Below are 13,139 nucleotides of genomic sequence, written 5' to 3' on the forward strand. Positions count from 1 at the left end.
CAAAAAGGGTATGATCACGCTATTAGAGGTATTCTATAGGCCTCCAAATAGTGAGAGGGAGGTAGAGGAGCAAATCTGCAGGGAAATCACAGAGAAATGCAAAAACTATAGAGTGGTGATATTGGGGGACTTTAATTACCCAAATATCGATTGGGATAATGCTAGGGTAAAGGGAAAGGAGAGGGAGGAATTTCTGAAATGTGTTCATGAGAATTTCCTTGACCAATATGTTCTTGGCTCAACTAGGAAGGAGGCATTGCTGGATATGGTGCTGGGGAATGAGGTGGACCAGGTCGACCAAGTGTCTGTGGGCGAACACTTGGGTACGAGTGATCATCGTATCATAAGATTTAGATTAGCAATGGAGAGGAGCAAGGAACAATCTAGAGTGGAACTTATAAACTGGAATAGGGCTAACTTCAATGGGATGCGAAAGGATCTAGCCAGGGTAAAATGGAACCAAAGACTGACAGGAAAAACTGTAACGGAACAATGGGTGATCTTTAAGGAGGAAATGTTCTAAGTACAGGCTAGGTACATTCCAACAAGAGAGAAGGGTAAAGGAACAAAGTAAGGGCTCCTTGGATGACGAGGGAGATAGAGAAGATGATGAAACAAAAAAAGAGGGTGTTTGATGCATGTCAGGTGAATTCTTCAAGGAAGAACCAGACCAAATACAATAAGTTGAGAGGGGATGTGAAGATGAAAATAAGATTAGCAAAGAGAGAATATGAGAGTAGAATGGCGGTTAACATAAAAGGGAACCCAAAAATCTTCTACCGGCATGTAAACAGAAAGCGGGTAGTAAGAGGCGGGGTGGGGCCTATTAGAGACAAAGAAGGTGATATATGCTTCGAGGTGCAGGCAAGGCTAGAATAGGTAATGAGAACTTTGTATCAGTTTTTACTAAGGAGGTGGATGCTGACAAAATATCGGTAGAAGTGGAAAAGGTAGAAGCAATGGAAGGGGTGAAAATTGATAGACAGGATGTACTAGAAAGGCTGGGTATGCTTAGAGTGGACAAGTCACCTGGTCCAGATGGCTTGCATCCCAGGTTGCTAAGGGAATTGGGGGAGGAGATAGCGGAAGGGCGTGCCATAATTTTCCAATCTTCCTTAGATGCGGGGGAGGTGCCTGAGGATTGGAAAGTGGCAAATGTGACACCATTGTTCAAGACAGGGTGTAAGGACAATCCTAGTAACTACAGGCCGGTCAGTTTAACATCAGTGGTGGGTAAAGTTTTAGAAACAATAATCAAGGAAAAAAATTAACAGGCATTTGGAGAGGTTTAAGCTAATTAAGGAGAGCCAACATGGGTTTGTAAAAGGAAGTTTGTGTTTGACTAATCTAATTGCAATTTTTGTTGAAGTAACAGAGAGGACTGATGAAGGGAATGCAATGGATGTTGTCTACATGGATTTTCAGAAGGCATTTGACAAACTACCACATAGAATGCTGGTTAACAAAATTGAGGCTCATGGAATAGGTGGGTCAGTGGCAGCTTGGATAAGGAATTGGCTTAAGGACAGTAAACAGCGAGTTGTGGTAAATGGCTGTTTTTCAGACTGGAGGATGGTAGACAGTGGTGTTCTCCAAGGGTCAGTGCTGGGGCCACTGCTTTTTTTGATATATATAAATGACCAGGATATTGGAATACAGAGTAGAATTCTCGGGTTTGCAATCAGTAACTAGTGGTGTTCCGCAGGGGTCAGTGCTGGGACCCCAACTCTTTACAATCTATATTAACGATTTGGAGGAAGGGACCGAGTGCAACATATCCAAGTTTGCCGATGATACAAAGATGGGAGGGAAAGCAGTGAGTGAGGAGGACATAAAAAACCTGCAAAAGTACATAGACAGGCTAAGTGAGTGGGCAGAAATTTGGCAGATGGAATATAATGTTGGAAAGTGTGAGGTTATGCACTTTGGCAGAAAAAAATCAAAGAGCAATTTATTATCTAAATGGAGAGAAACTGCAAAGTGCTACAGTACAAAGGGATCTGGGGGTCCTGGTGCACGAAACACAGAAGGTTAGTATGCAGGTACAGCAGGTGATCAGGAAGGCCAATGGAATCTTGGCTTTTATTGCAAGGGGGATCGAGTATAAAAGCAGGGAAGTCTTGCTTCAGTTATACAGGGCACTGGTGAGGCCACACCTGGAATACTGCGTACAGTTTTGGTTTCCATATTTAAGAAAAGATATACTTGCTCTCGAGGCAGTTCAGAGAAGGTTCACTCGGTTGATTCCAGAGATGAGGGGGTTGACTTATGAGGAAAGGTTGAGTAGGTTGGGCCTCTACTCATTGGAATTCAGAAGAATGAGAGGCGATCTTATCGAAACATATAAGATTGTGAGGGAGCTTGATCGGGTGGATGAGGGGAGGATGTTTCCACTGATGGGTGAGACTAGAACTAGGGGGCATAAGCTTAGAATAAGGGGCTGTCCTTTCAAAACTGAGATGAGGAGAAACTTCTTCACTCAGAGGGTAGTAAATCTATGGAATTTGCTACCTCAGAGAGCTGTGGAAGCTGCGACATTAAATAAATTTAAAACGGAGATAGACAGTTTCCTAGCTGATAAGGGAATTAGGGGTTAAGGGGAGCGGGCAGGGAAGTGGACGTGAGTCTAGGTTCGGATCAGCCATGATCCTATTGAATGGTGGAACAGGCCCGAGGGGCCGTATGGCCTACTCCTGCTCCTACTTCTTATGTTCTTATGTTCCTAACTTCTAAATTTGCCGATGACACCAAATTTGGGGGTATGGCTAACAATGATGATGATATCATAGAAGATAGGAGCAGGAGTAGGCCATTCGGCCCCTCGAGCCTGCTCCGCCATTTAATGAGATCATGGCTGATCATCCAAATTCAGTAACCTGTCCCTAATTTCTCCCCATATCCCTTGATCCCTTTAGCCTTAAGAAATATATTTAACTCCTTCTTGAATATATTTAATGAATTGGACTCAACTGCCTTCTGTGGTAGAGAATTCCACAGGTTCATCACTCTCTGGGTGAAGAAATTCCTCCTCATCTCTGTCTTAAATGGCTTACCCCTTATCTTTAGACTGTGACCCCTGGTTCTGGACTCCCCGGCCATCGGGAACATCCTTCCTGCATCTAGTCTGTCTAGTCCTGTTAGAATTTTATAAGTTTCAATGAGATCCTGTCTCATTCTTCTAAACTCCAGCGAGTATAAGCCCAATCGACCCAATCTCTCTTCATACGTCATTCCTGCCATCCCAGCTATCAGTCTGGTGAATCTTCGCTGCACTCCCTCCATGGCAAGATCATTCTTCCTCAGATAAGTCGACCAACATTGCACACAATACTCAAGGTGTGGTCTCACCAAGGCCCTGTACAACTGCAGCAAGACATCCTTGCTCCTGTACTCGAATCCTCTTGCTACGAAGGCCAACATAGCATTTGCCTTCTTAACCGCCTGCTGCACCTGCATGCTTACCTTCAGCGACTGGTGCACAAGGACACCCAGGTCTAGTTGCACTTCCCCTTCTCCCAATCTATTGCCGTTCAGGTAATAATCTGCCTTCCTGCTTTTGCCACCAAAGTGGATAACCTCGCATTTATCCACATTATACTGCATCTGCCATGCATCTGCCCAATCACCCAACCTGTCCTAATCATACTGGAGCTTCTCTGTATCCTCCTCACAGCACACACGCCCACCCAGCTTTGTGTCGTCTGCAAACTTGGGGTTATTACATGTAGTTCCCTCGTCTAGATCATTAATATATATTGTGAATAGCTGGGGTCCTAGCACCGATCCCTACAGTACCCCACTAGTCACAGCCTGCCACTCGGAAAAAGACCCGTTTATTCCAACTGTTTGCTTCCTGTCTGCTAACCAGTTCTCTATCCAAGACAGTACCTTCCCCCAATCCCATCTGCTTTAACTTTGCACGCTAATCTCTTATGCGAGACCTTATCGAAAGCCTTTTGAAAGTCCAAATATACCACATCCACTGGTTCTCCCTTATCTATTCTACCAGTTACATCCTCAAAAAATTCCAGTAGATTAGTCAAGCACGATTTACCTTTTGTAAATCCATGTTGACTTTGTCCGATCATGTCACTGTTTTCCAAGTGCTCTGCTATTACATCTTTTATAATGGACTCTAGCATTTTCCCCACTACCGATGTCAGGCTTACCGGTCTATGATTCCCCGTTTTCTCTCTACCACCTTTTTTGAATAGTGGGATAACATTATCTACCCTCCAATCCATGGGAACTGTTCCAGAGTCTAGAGAATTTTGGAAGATGATCAGCAATGCATCTACTATTTCTAGGGCCACTTCCTTAAGTACCCTAGGATGTAGATTATCAGGTCCTGTGGATTTATCGGCCTTCAATCCCGTCAATTTCCCTAACACCATTTCCCTACAAATACTGATTTCATTCAGTTTCTCCCTCTCATTAGACCCTATGTTCCCCGACATCTCTGGGAGGTTATTTGTGTCCTCCTTTGTGAAGACAGAACCAAAGTATGTATTTAATTCGTCTGCCATTTCTTTGTTCCCCGTTATAAATTCCCCTGATTCTGACTGCAAGGGACCTATGCTTGACTTCACCAATCTTTTTCTCTTCACATATCTATAGAAGCTTTTACAGTCAGTTTTTATGTTCCCTACTCTCATACTCTATTTTCCCCATCTTAATTAATCCCTTTGTCCTTCTTTGTTGAATCCTAAATGGCTCCCAATCCTTAGGTTTGCTGCTTTTTCTGGGCAACTTATATGTCCTCTCCTTGGATCTTATGCTACCACTAATTTCCCTTGTTAGCCATGGTTGAGTCACCTTTTTTGTTTTATTTTTATGCCAAACAAGGATGAACAAATTCTGTAGTTCATCCATGCGATCTTTAAATGTTTACCATTGCCTATCCACCGTTAACCCTTTAAGTAACATTCCCCAATCCATCCTACCTAACTCGCGCCTCATTCCATCGTAGTTTCCTTTATTTCAATTCAGGACCCTAGTCTCTGAGTCAAATACTTCACTCTCCATCTTAATGCAGAATTCTATCATATTATGATCACTCCGCCCCAAGGGGCCTCGCACAACAAGATTGCTAATTAATTCTTTCTCATTACATAATACCCAGTCTAAGATGGCCTGATCTCTAGTTGGTTCCTCGACATATTGGTCCAGGAAACCATCCCGTATACACTCCAGGAATTCCTCCTCCACAGTATTGTTACTAATTTGGTTAGCCCAATCTATATGTAGATTAAAGTCACCCATGATGACTGCTGTGCCCTTATTGCACACATCTCTAATTTCCCATTTAATGCCATCCCCAACCTCAGCTTTACTGTTTGGGGGTCTGTATACAGCTCCCACTAACGTTTTCTGCCCCTTGGTATTTCTCAGCTCTACCCATACAGATTCCACGTCATCAGAGCTAATATCCTTCCTTACTATTGTGTTAATCTCTTTAACCAGCAATGCTACCCCACCTCCTTTTCCTTTTTGCCTGTCTTTCCTGAATATTGAATACCCCTGGATGTTGAGTTCCCAGCCTTGGTCACCCTGGAGCCATGTTTCCGTAATCCCAATCATATCATATCCATTTACATCTATTTGCGCAGCTAATTCATCCACCTTATTACGAATGCTTCTCGCATTAAGACACAAAGCCTTCAGGCTTGTTTTTTTAACACTCTTAGAACTTTTAGAATTATTATTTACTGTGGCCATGTTTGATTTAAATCCTTGATTTCTCTGACTGCCACTTTTGCTTTTCTCCTTCCTGTCTTTTGCTTCTATCCTTGTTTCCCTTTCCTCTGTCTGCCTGCACAGGTTCCCAACCCCGTGCCATTTTAGATTAAACCCTCCCCAGGGTCAATATCAATCGACTGCAACAGGACATAGAAAGGCTAGCAGGATGGGCAGACAAGTGGCAGATGGAATTTAATACAGAGAAGTGTGAGGTGATGCATTTTGGCAGAAGGAACAGGGAGAGACAATATACACTTAATGGCACAGTTTTAAAGAGTGTGCAGGGACAGAGGGACCTGGGAGTTAATGTGCATAGGTCCCTGAAGGTGGTAGGACATATTGAGAGAGTGGTTAACAAAGCATATGGGATCTTGGGCTTCATAAATAGAGGTATTGAGTACAAAAGTAGAGAAGTTATGCTGAACCTTTATAAAGCGCAGGTCAGGCCACAACTGGAGTATTGCGTCCAGTTCTGGTCACTACACTTTTGAAAGGATGTGAAGGCCCTTGAGAGGGTGCAGAGGAGATTTACCAGAATGGTTCCGGGGATGGGAGATCTTCGCTACAAGGACAGGTTGGAGAAGCTGGATTTGTTTTCATTCGAGCAAAGGAGGTTGAGGGGTGATTTGATAGAGGTGTACAAGATTATGACGGGTTTGGATAGGCTAGATGGGGAAAGGCTATTCCCACTAGTTGATTATACAAGGACTACAGGACACAGATTTAAGGTTTTGGGCAAGAGATACAGAGGGGATGTGAGGAAAAACTTTTTTACACAGCGAGTGGTGATGACCTGGAATTCGCTGCTGACGGAAGTGGTGGAAGCGGAGGCACTCAATGTTTTCAAGGGGAGACTGGATAGGCACTTGAGGGAAATAAACATGCAGGGCTACGGGGATAGAGCAGGGGAGTGGGACTGACTGGATTGCTCTACAGAGAGCCGGCACGGACTCGATGGGCCGAATGGCCTCCTTCTGTGCCATTATGACTCTACCACTCTATGACTAGGTGCTCATTTTATATTAAAACTGAGGACAGAATATTATCTGTATGCCTGAAAAAATGAATATATTGTTATAAACATGTTCAGTGAAATTGCTGCACATATACCAATATTTAGCTTCCACTGTGGTAAAATTCAAGTTATTTATAAAATACACTTGTCAACCATTGTTCAATCTTATCACAAATACTTCTGCTAAAATTAGCAATAATCAGGTATCTATCCAACACTGATAGCACAGTCATTGAATATATTTAAGATGGAGATAGATAGATATTTGAGCTACAGGGGAGTCAAGAGTTATGGGGAGCGGGCAGGAAGGTGGAGTTGAGGCCAAGATCAGATCAGCTATGATCTTATTGAATGGGGGAGCAGGCTCGTGGCGCCAAATGGCCTACTCCTGCTCCTATTTCTTATGTTCTTATGTTCACAGGGAGTGTCCATTTAAGAGGCTTCCCAGGGTTGAAAAATATTGAGATTTCAGTTTAAGAGGAGAAGGAGGGTGCACAGCATTGAACTAACCCTGCCATACTCCACCTCAGCACACAGGAGGAAAATATATAGTCTGTTTTCATAGAATGATACAGCACAGAAGGAGGCCATTCAGCCCATTGTGCCTGTGCTGTCTCTTTGGTACAGCTATCCAATTAGTCCCACTCCCCTGCTCTTTCCCATAGCCCTGTAAAAAAATAAATACCCGTCAAGTATTTATCCTATTCCCTTTTGAAAGTTATAATTGAATCTGCTTCCACCACCCTTTTAGGCAGTGCATTTCAGATCATAACAACCCCCTGCATAAAAAAAATTCTCCTCACCTGTCCTCTGGTTGCCGACCCTCCTGCCAGTGGAAACAGTTTTTCCTTATTTTTTCAAACACAACAACAACAACTTGTATTTATATAGCGCCTTTAATGTAGGAAAACATCTCAAGGCACTTCACAGGAGCATTATCAAACACATAAGGAGATATTAAGGCAGGTGGCCAAAAGCTTTATCAAAGAGATAGGTTTTAAGGAGCGTCTTAAAGGAGGAAAGAGAGGCGGGGAGGTTTAGGGAGGGAATTCCAGAGCTTCGGGCCTTGACAGCTGAAGGCACGGCCGCCAATGGTGGAACGATTAAGATCGGAGACGCTCAAGAGGCCAGAATTGGAAGAGCGCAGATATCTTGGTGGGTTGTAGAGCTGGAGGAGGTTACAGAGATAGGGAGAGGCGAGGCCATGGAGAGATTTGAAAACAAGGATGAGAATTTTTAAATTGAGGTGTTGCTTAACCGGGAGCCAATGTAGGTCAGCGAGCACAGGGGGGATGGGTGAACAGGACTTGGTGTGAATTACAACACGGGCAACAGAGTTTTGGATGACCTCAGGTTTATGGAGGGTGGAAGATGGGAGGCCTTATCAACACCCCTGATAATTTTGAACAGGAACTTTCTGTGTACTGTGTGCATCATTGCTTATTTCAATTGAAATTATGAATTATTTTGGTTTCTACCTAGGCATGCTTCCTACGAATAATTATTTTGCACTTTCAGCTTACTCTGGCTTCACACAATCCCCTCCTATGACCTCTGCAGCTGGACTGTCAGGTAGGAAAGCCTATTTCTGTTAACTTAAAGACACAGACAGGGTATGAAGGGTAGAGGCCTAAAACAGGTAAGAGAGGGAAATGAGAGGGAAAAGTGGCCAAAAAATTAAAGAAAGACTTGCATTTATATCACACCTTTCACGACCTCAGGACATCCCAAAGTGCTTCACAGTCAATGAAGTACTTTTGAAGTGTAGTCACTGTTGTAACATAGGAATCGCGGCAGCCAATTTGCACGCAGCAAGGTCCCACAAACAGTAATGTGATAATGACCAGATAATCTGTTTTAATGCTGATGGCTGAGGGATAAAGGTTGGCCAGGACATTACTGGGATCTCTCCCTCCAAAAAAGGCCTTCCACTGTGAACCCAGGGTCTACCAGCACCCCTCTCCTAGCAGTCCCTGGGGTCGCTGATGGCAGCAGGGAAATCATGTGGGTCATGGGCCCCATCTCCCTATCAGTACTTACATATGGCGGGGGCGGTCTGAGGTCAGGAGCCTAACTTTGCTGCAGTCTGAGGAGGAAGAAAAATTAAGGTCGGCAATGATAGGGATAAAAATGCCGTTGTAGGCCTCATCACCACATTTTCCATCGATATGTTGCCTGATTTTGGAAGTAAATCCAGCCCATAATCTACTTTATTTGTACTGTGTGCATCATTATTTGTTTTATTTGAATGTTGACTTTCTTTTCTAGCTGATTACTACCCTTCAGCTCCTCAAACGTTGAATACTTTCTCATCTCCACTGAGCAGCCCTGAGCGGCCCATTCCTAGTACTTCTGCAGCAGGAATATCATGTAAGAAAGCCTCTCAGGTTTTACTTTATTAAAGGCACTGTACATTTTGGGGTTTTTCATGCTAGATATTTCCTTGGTTTAAGTAACACTGGCCATGGCCCCTAAGCAGACCTCACATCCCTGTGAACTACTGTGTGCATTTACCTGCCTGATATCTAGGTAAACATAGCAAGACCCTTGTCACTATACTTGGCTTACTGGAATATATCACGGGCTGCTATGTGATCTCTGGTGGGCAGAATATGCATCCCATCTCAGCGCAGACTATAAACCGCTCACTAGGCATGTCTATTAAACATTAAATAAGTAACTGGAACCTTAGCTGCCCTAGTGTCCAAAGTCCAAGTTCCCCGCCACCACCACCACCACCCCCCCCCCCACCCCGCACCCACCCCCACACCAGAATGCTCTCACTCTTTATACCCTGTACTGATCCATCTATGTCACCTAACTCCTCTTTGTCTTCTGGCCTGCTTCTGGTAGGAGCCTAGCACAAGACAGCTGGAGCCTTTCTAATCGGTGGTTTACAAGGGCCACATTCCTTGGCACCTAGCAGCATGCAATTGTTTCCTTCAGTAGTTTTCTCATTATCCCTAGACTAACTTGCCATAATGATGTTATTTTCTATAGCTTCACAATCACAGGTATAAACATCCCACATTGTTAATCTAATCTATTCTATTGCTCATTCTTGATGAAGCTTATATTACATTTAGCGACAGACAAAGCCTTATTCTTCCTCCTTATCTCATTCCGTTCCATTTAGCCGATTGTGAGGAATGCCTTATCAGTGTTGCCTTGGCAGCCTGTCTGCGTGAAGTGCTTGTCTCCACCTTCCCGCACTATCCCCATATCCCTTAATTCCCAAAAATGTATTGACCTCTGTCTTGAATGTCAACGACTGAGCCTCCACAGCCCTCTGGGGTGGAGAATTCCAAAGATTCACAACCCTTTGAGTGAAGAAATTTCTCCTCATCTCAGTCCTAAATGTCCTACCCCTTATTCTGAGACTGTGACCCCGTGTTCTAGACTCCCCAGCCAGGGGAAACATCCTCCCAGCATCTACCCTGTCAAGCCCCTTAAGAATTTTATACATTTCAATGAGATCACCTCTCATTCTTTTAAACTCTAGGGAATATAGGCCTAGTCTACTCAATCTCTCCTAATAGGACAATCCCCCCATCCCAGGAATCAGTGAACCTTTGTTGCACTCCCTCTAAGGCAAGTATATACTTCCTTAGGTAAGGAAACCAGAACTGTACATTGTAGCTCTCTCTTTAAAAGTCTGACTGCTCTTGCAACCTTCCTGTTTCAAAAAGCCTTTCTCTAGTTATTTCTCTATTCACAAGTAGACAAGGATAAAAAGATTTTTCAACTCAATGGATGTGAGAGGTTCTTCAATTATCTAGATAAGCTAATGAGTAACTTGTTGTTTAGTCCTCAGGAAAACAACTTCCAGTTAGTATATTAACCATGTTTTATCTCTGTGCTTTTTCCTAAACATGTGATAAAACATTCTGGCCTAGAAATTGAGTGCCCTTAGCGCCGATTTTGCGGCGCTAGAGGGCCTAGCGCTGCAATTGGCGCCAGCGCCTAAATTGCCTGGGGCCCTTCCGCCGCGGTAGACCGGTAGCGCTGCGCCGGCACCGATGACGTCATCGGTGTGCGCAGCGTCCCGGTTGCCGTGGTAACCCGGCCCCAAGCCGAAATTCAGTTGCGGCCGCCTCGCCAGTGGCAGCCGCAACTAAGACTCCGGCAAACGAGTGCTGCCGGAGTCTGCGCCGGCGCTTTAAGGAGGCGCGGCGGCCGGCCGCTTTCCCGCCGGCCGCCTGCCCGCAGCTCCCTCCCCGGACTTCTCCCCCCCTCCCCCCGGAACAGATGCAAGCCCGGCACTTGTCCGAGGTGCCGGGCTCATTTTTGAGGAGATTTGCGCGGGCCGCGGCCGGGTGCAGGCAGCTCCTCCTTAACGGAAGGAGGAGGCCTGCACTTCCCCAGCCTGCCGCACCGCATCGGGTGCCGCAGCGCCGGAATTGCGGCGCGAAACGGCAGTTAGCGCCCTTTTCCAGGCGCTAAGACCCTTCAGTAGCGCCGGCAGCCGTTTGGGCGCGGCGCCACTGAATTTTTGGTGCGCGCAGGGGACTTAGCGCCGGCACTAATTTCCGGCGCTAAAGCCCTGGCTAAGCCAAAACCCAATTTCTAGGCCATTGTTTATAACATATTAAAAACTAACTTTATTTGAAATCCTTGCTGTGGAAACATGGTCAACAAATCTTGATATATAACACTGGGCAAATATGTGTCACTCTCCTAATTTTACAAAAAGTTAAGAACAGGTTCTTGAGATGCTTTACTTCAGCAGAAGAGGGGAAATAGTTTGGTTTATATGTACTGTCTGCATTGTTGCTTATTTCAATTGGATTTTCTTTTCTAGCTGATTTTAACCCACCCATTTCTTCAATGCCTAATTACTATTCATCTCCATTGAGCTCTAGTTTTGAGCTGCCGCAGCAGAGAACTCCTGCAGCTAAGACACCAGGTAAGAAAACGCCTGGGTTTCACTTTAATTCCAGGAACAAACAGGGGTTAAGGTTGAGTCAGCATAGAACCTGCATTTAAGCTCTCAGCTAAGTAGAATGCATCTTACGGTGAGAGAGTATGCACGCCATACTGGCCCGAAAGAAACCCTACCCGTGAGAGTAAATTGCTCAATAGCTTGAACTGGAGCTCTTAAACATGATGATGGGTTTCACACATCAGACACCTGACTGGCAATAAAAAAACAAAACAGAAGTTAGCTCATGATCAGCGGTTTATTGTGATTTTTATTTTCATTTATGCTTCTGACTAAATAACAAATTAAGAATTTTTCTTTGATTCTATTTTACAACAAAGGAACACGCACATCAGGCCCTGAAGTTCAGTGATCCACATGCAGGAAGTTATATTCTGATTGCCACAAGATGCAAATTGGAGGTTTCAGAATATACTTTTCAAAGGATAAAATACAAGATTAGAATGATTAACAAAGGTAACTTGTGACTGTAAATAAACCACTTCCTAACTGCTGTCTGTTATTTGCAGGGAGCTCGGCAATCAAATTGTAGGTAGCTGTTACCAGAACCTGCGCACTGTGTAACTTAATGATCACCGACAAGCTAGCACAGTGGTATTCGTAACTCAGTAGCCACACCACTGCTTTTGAAGCAAATTGTAAGTGAAAGGACAGACTGCAAATTGCGAGGCGCAGACACCGATCTCAGTCTTGGACGTGCCCGTCTAGAGCTGTGACACAATAAGGCAACAAATAAAGGTTGACAATTGCTAGGATATCTTTGAACTGGCTGCTAATTCCTTTAACCTTTTGAGTGCATACGCACATACGAAAATGACTGACACAAAAAGACCAGCCAGTCCACCGAATCTGTCTCATGCAGCGATGATGCAACTGAGCATCATGTTTTCCAATGCAACTATGTAATCTCCTGGGAAAGGCAAAAACATAGATAAAAACTCTCGGCCAACTCAAGGAAAAAGAAAATCTGGGAAATTTGTCTCCGCCCCTCAAAGGCGATCAAAATGAGTTCCAGGAGATCACATGAGGCACATCACCCACCATCCCAACTATCTATTGTATGCTGCCTTTTGAACACTTGCAGCAAATCGCACTCACTGCATGACCCGGCAACTTGTTCCAAACGTCGAGGACCTCCTGAAAAGGAAAAACCTCCTGACATCTAACCTAAGATCTATGATTACGCAACTTATACACATGTTCCTTGGGTCTCCCTAACCCAACTAATTCAAATATCTATCCACATGGACAGTCTAATCCCTTCATTAATTCAAAGTACTCAATCAAATATCCCCAAAGTCTATGCTTTTCTTAAGTAAAAAGACCCTGCTTTCTAAGTCTATGATGGTAACTAAGGGGCTTTAAAACTAGCTATCAATCTAGTGTCCCTTCTCTGAATCTTTGTGAGGTCCTCTACGTCACCTAATCTGTGAGGGGACCAAC

The 13,139-nt window shown here is 44.3% G+C and overlaps 1 protein-coding gene across 1 annotated transcript in view; it reads left to right on the forward strand.

Moving 5' to 3' along the window:
* LOC147110537 (WW domain-binding protein 2-like) overlaps window positions 1-12,293 on the forward strand; it is a 42,969-nt gene extending 30,676 nt beyond the window's left edge. Inside the window, exons 7-10 of the mRNA XM_086002239.1 lie at window positions 8,273-8,326; window positions 9,023-9,124; window positions 11,556-11,660; window positions 12,206-12,293. Coding sequence (XP_085858365.1) covers window positions 8,273-8,326; window positions 9,023-9,124; window positions 11,556-11,660; window positions 12,206-12,228 — 284 coding nt within the window. The 3' untranslated portion in view covers window positions 12,229-12,293. The remainder of the gene's footprint in view (window positions 1-8,272; window positions 8,327-9,022; window positions 9,125-11,555; window positions 11,661-12,205) is intronic.
* The last annotated feature ends 846 nt before the right edge of the window (window positions 12,294-13,139 follow it).

This window comes from Somniosus microcephalus, chromosome 11, assembly GCF_052327205.1.
Source record: "Somniosus microcephalus isolate GS21.2 chromosome 11, FLI_Smic_1.0, whole genome shotgun sequence".
NCBI lineage: Eukaryota > Metazoa > Chordata > Chondrichthyes > Squaliformes > Somniosidae > Somniosus > Somniosus microcephalus.